This window comes from Ursus maritimus, unplaced genomic scaffold, assembly GCF_017311325.1.
Source record: "Ursus maritimus isolate PB19 unplaced genomic scaffold, ASM1731132v1 scaffold_12, whole genome shotgun sequence".
NCBI classification, from domain to species: Eukaryota; Metazoa; Chordata; class Mammalia; order Carnivora; family Ursidae; genus Ursus; species Ursus maritimus.
This window is the reverse complement of record NW_024423564.1, coordinates 50,849,930-50,855,093: the sequence shown is the minus strand read 5'-3', so window position 1 is coordinate 50,855,093 and position 5,164 is coordinate 50,849,930. Positions and strand designations below refer to the sequence as shown.

General features: G+C 40.1%; 1 protein-coding gene across 2 annotated transcripts in view; it reads left to right on the top strand.

The window, feature by feature from the left end:
- DNAJC6 (DnaJ heat shock protein family (Hsp40) member C6) overlaps positions 1–5,164 on the top strand; it is a 148,193-nt gene that overhangs the window by 46,586 nt on the left and 96,443 nt on the right. Inside the window, exon 1 of one of the 2 annotated variants that reach the window (XM_008690770.2) lies at positions 334–648. The exons of the other annotated variant lie outside the window; for it this stretch is intronic. Within the exon in view, the coding sequence (XP_008688992.2) occupies positions 450–648 (199 nt within the window). The 5' untranslated portion in view covers positions 334–449. Of the gene's footprint in view, positions 1–333; positions 649–5,164 lie in introns of those variants that run through there. 2 annotated transcript variants of the gene reach the window in all.

The window sequence follows — 5,164 nt, the reverse complement described above, 5'->3', positions numbered from 1 at the left end:
TATTCAGTAAAATAGCTTGAACTATTCCATCTCATAAAGAAGAGAATAGGGCAGTTAATAAGAGAGAATCATATGTTTTTTTAAAATACTAATTCCAGTATAATTAACATACATTTTTATATTAGTCTCAGGTGTACAATATAGGGATTCAACAATTCTATACATGACTCACTGCTCATCATGGTAAGTGTGCTCTTCATCCCCTTCTCCTACTACACTCATCCTCCCACCCACCTCCCCTCTGGTGACCATCTGTTTGTTCTCTGTATTTAAGAGTCTGTTTTATGGTTTGTCTCTTTTTTTTTTTTTTTTTTTTTTTTTTTTTTTTCTTTTCCTCTTTTTTTTTTTTTTTTTCTATTTTTTTCATTTCTTCCTTTAGCCCTTTCCACCTTCCACCTCCCCCTTCGTTTCCCAGGTTGATATTTTCCCCCTGTTCTCTGGGCTTGCCCATGAGTCTCCTCGGGAGCTACCGGAAAAAGACCAGCAACGATGGTTATGAATCCTTGCAGCTGGTGGACAGTAACCGGGACTTAAGTGCGGGGAGCGGCGCGGGTGGCGGCAAGCAGAGAGTGAACGCCTGGGTGGCGGCAGCCGCGCGGAGTCCCGCCCAGCAGTCTCAGGACCGCGCCAGCACCATGGACAGCTCAGGTAGCGCTGGCGTCGGGTGCGCCCAGCTGAACTCTGCTGGGTTCTCCAGAAGCTGCCCACAACACTAGCCCGAGGGTCCCACCCCACCTTGGCCTGGGAGGGGCCGGGATGGAACGAAAGCATCTAATACCACTAGGGTGTCTCGTCTCTAATTTCTCTAGTTCAAGGAGCTAGGAAACGTTAGATCAGTCCTGAGGCCCAGTGACTGACTGTAGGAGCGCCTCTTAATCTGGCTAGGCTGCTGAGTACACCAGCTGGGGGCGGGGAGAGGAGGGGAAAGGGGAGGGAAGGGGTGGACGCGAGAAGGGAGAGGGTGGCGCGAGGAGCCACTGGGAAGGAGGGCCGGGAGAGGCAGCTGCTTTCACTACCCAGCTGGATGAGGGGGAGAGGTGAAGGAGCAAGTGCGTTGATTGTTTTTGCAGCCTGTGGACGGACGGTATTTATTCCAATTATTATTCTCCTAATGCTGATGTTATTTGCAATTCTGTAAAACTGTGCCTCTTCTCAACTCGGCTGTCTGCTAGGGTTAATGCTGTTACCTTTCTTCAGCAAATTTACCTTGAGCAAATTTTTATCTAAAGCTCTTTTACACAGCTTTTATGATTTGTACAATGAAGTTTATTTCATCTGCTATTGGCTTGGATCTTGTTTATCTTGATCTTTTTGCATTAAGTGTACCAATATTTCATAAATGTTACATGTAAGGAAAATGAAAATGCTTTTAAACTTTGTATCTGGGCTTGCAACCTTTCCTCCTCCTCTTTCTTCTTCTTCTTCTTCTTCTTCTTCTTCTTCTTCTTCTTCTTCTCCTCCTCCTCCTCCTCCTCCTCCTCCTCCTCCTATAAAGCGTTTTAACAAGGTGGATTTCTCTCTGTCAGAAATGCTCTTTTAGCAATATCCATAGCAAAACAGTCATTTAATATATGTATGTTGGACCAAGGGTATTATTATAGCTGTTTGCTCATCTTTTCAAGGAATCAGGATCAGAGGATTGTTTACATAAAGATAATTTATAATTGAAGTGCTCAATGGTTTGTTCTACTCTGTTAACTTTAATATACTGGACAACTGAGGACTCCAGAGGAAAGACTTCGTGTTGCATTGTTTGGGAAGTAATGAAAACAAACTGGATTTAATTCCTGCACTTTGCAAAGAAATGCTTGTTTCTTTTAATTGTGTAATGGCTCTCCCTGGACTACCGTTTTCTATTTTCCTTATCCCATAAGTGGTGTAAAATGTTGTCTACAGATGTTCAGGTGTCCTGGCCTGAAAACATATTTTACCCATACAAGCTCTTATTGAAGTTAAATAAGGTGTTGGTAGAGTTTCTCAGGACCATTTTAAATTAAAGCTAAAATTACCTGAAGGACTGATGGTTCTAACAGCTTTGATATTGATGTTGTACATGGGTATTTGATTTATGATTTTCTAAGTCTGTGATAAAGTCCAAAGTATCTTTTGACTGGATGTGATCTCCTTTAAGTCTTAAAGGAAACGATTCATGCGTTCCAAACGATGCCACCATAATCCTTTCTGGAACATAGTGGACATGTACACAAATAACTGAAATGGAATGAACAATTTCCAAATGAGTGAGGAGGAGCCCCACTTTTAGGAAATGAAAGAAATATGAAATTTTGTATATATTCACTTCTCATGGGGATTCTTATTTTATGAATTGGAATTTGTTTTTAAAGTATGCTACATCCTAGAATATTTTCAGCACCTATTTCCTGAGTCATTATATGCCAGGCACTGTGCTAACTGTGTGGGAATAATAATAGTGAATGAGACGCTTCTGGCCTTTAGGGGGCTGTTATTTAACAGGAACAGTAACTCAAACACAGAGTAGCCTATAGTGAGTCGCGGATTTTGGAGGACTGTCTTTCTCCCCAAATCAGACTTTTTCAGTAGGTTTAGAGAAGAAGAATGAAATGAATTGGTAAACCATTAGTAATGGGAAAACATTTTTTATTAAAAATATTGTTATTTCTAAAGCACTATTGCCAAGAGTTGATTCTTCAACTTGATCAAACTAGCTCTGTATGATGAGGTTGCAGGAATTCTTCCTGTCCCCATTCCTCTTTCTGGTTAGGGAAATGTTGTGGATTTGTTATGGCAGAACTATGTATGTTATGAGTATTTTGATGCATATTTGCAATTGAGAACACAGTCAGGGAGGATGCTTTTGTTTGGTCTGGATGAGCAATGGGGCCCTGAGAGTGGGGTTTCTTTTAGTGGGTAGTAAGTTTCATTGATTAGTGCAACTATATCTATCTTGTCTAATTATAGTTCTTTCTTCTAAGATCCTCAAAGAGTGGCCTTGTGCAGTGTAAATGTATCCATTTGTTTAAGATATTTAATTAAGCTCATGGATCATTTCTAAAGCAGCAGTGATCTGCCCATTTATTCAACTCATTGTACTGTGACCTGCTGGATAGGAGAGGTGGTTCATGGGGCTTTTGATCTAACAGAAATGTTTATGAATGGAAAAAATATGTCTAGAGGATTTAAAAATAAATCTAGAGGATTTAAGGCTTAGTTCCAACAATACCTTACACTTGTATAGCTATTTATAATAGGTGGTACACTTGGACACTTACCTTATTTCATTTCCCCATAAGTCTATTATGCAGAATAAGTGGCATGTCTGTGCCTAGAGACTTGATATCAAACACCTGCACTACTACTAGTTGTAAACCTAGAAAATTTTTAAGCCTGTTCCCCATTTATATTAGGAGAATCATAATAGTTATTCTTACAATAGAGCTTCTAGTTTGAGACAAAACAACATGAGAATACGTTTGCAGTTTTCTTTTATTTTGCTGTGTCCTTATAATTAGATGAGGAAACTTATTCTTAGAGATGGTAGGAGACTTGTTCAAGATAAAATAGCTACTTAGTGACAGCCAGATTCAGGTTTTCTGATTCTAAGGTCTAAGTTTTCTCCACTGAAATGAACTGTCTTTCTGTGTAGGTATAATATCAACTGATTGGATATCAACAATATTGGATTTCCCCTCTGTTTTTAGATGAAAGAGTGACAGGTGTTCAGAGAAGTTTAATGACTTTCTAAGTCAACAGACTCTCAAGTTGTAGGTTCCAGAGCAGCCCCCAAGCCAGAGATGTGTCTTCCAGAACTCTCTGCCTGCCCTGGCTCACTTTCTCTTCATTTGAATTATTCTCTATAAATGATTGTCATTCAAAGGTCATCCTTTCATCTCCCGATGGCACTGTAGCTATCCCAATTTATTAGCTCAGAAACCCCGTATTTATCTTGTGTTCATTTCACCTACCATGAAAAGTAGAATCCACAAACGAATTCCCAGTCTTGAGTCACTAAAGTGTTCCAACATTAGGCTTTACTTACCAAATTCATAATGACAAGCCATAAAACGTAGTCCAATTAAAATCTGTTTCCAGATTTTAATGGGATTTAAAAGTGTAAGGATAATGAAGAATGCTAATATACTTTCTTGTTTAGTATAAATCTGATAGAAAGCAGAAATTACCTTTAACAAATGCTATTCTAGGTGGTGTTTAAACACAGCATCTACATTTTGAATCAGGCTTTATCATTATGAAGTACTTATTTGGGTAGCTTCATACTTCATTGAAGTATTATGAACATATATATGCTAATATTCCTTTCTTAGGAATATCTGCCCATTTAAGGGTTTTGTAGGTTGAAGACAGAGTTGATTTACTAACAATGTGTAGCTAAAGTTTGAATGTTTCTAGTCACTTAAGGATACATCTCTGTCAAAGTTCAAATGCTTGGAGACTGCGAGGTTACATAAACTTAGAAGGGGAATCTTTTTTTTTTAAGATTTATTTTTTTTAGACAGAGAAGAGAGAGTTTGAGAGTATGGGGTGGGGGGGGCAGAGGGAGAGGGAGAGAGAGTCTCAAGCAGACTCCATGCTGAGTGCAGCTTGGAGCTCCATCTCCCGACACTTAGATCAGGACCCTGAGATCACGACTGGAACCAAAACTGAGAGTCGGAGGCTTAACCGAACGTGACACCCAGGCACCCCAGAAGGGGAATGTTTTGAACCAAGTCTCAGAAAGATGACTATGTAGCCTATGATATATACCTTCTGTGATGGAGGATCACTGCCTTCTAAGCCTGTACCTTTAGACTGCTCTCATCAGGACCAACTTCCTTCTTTTTATTTAGGCCTTTGGGCTCTTCAGGTACAAAATAAATCTAATCCTTTGTCCACATGGCCACCCTTTTTTTTTTTTTAAAGATTTTATTTATTTATTTATTCGACAGAGATAGAGACAGCCAGCGAGAGAGGGAACACAAGCAGGGGGAGTGGGAGAGAAAGAAGCCGGCTCATAGCAGAAGAGCCTGATGTGGGGCTCGATCCCATAACGCCTGGATCACGCCCTGAGCCGAAGGCAGACGCTTAACCGCTGTGCCACCCAGGCGCCCCACATGGCCACCCTTTTAAAATTAGAGAATGGATCCTGTTTCTCCTCTTAGCTCAGTTGCCTTCTTTTCTAATCTAA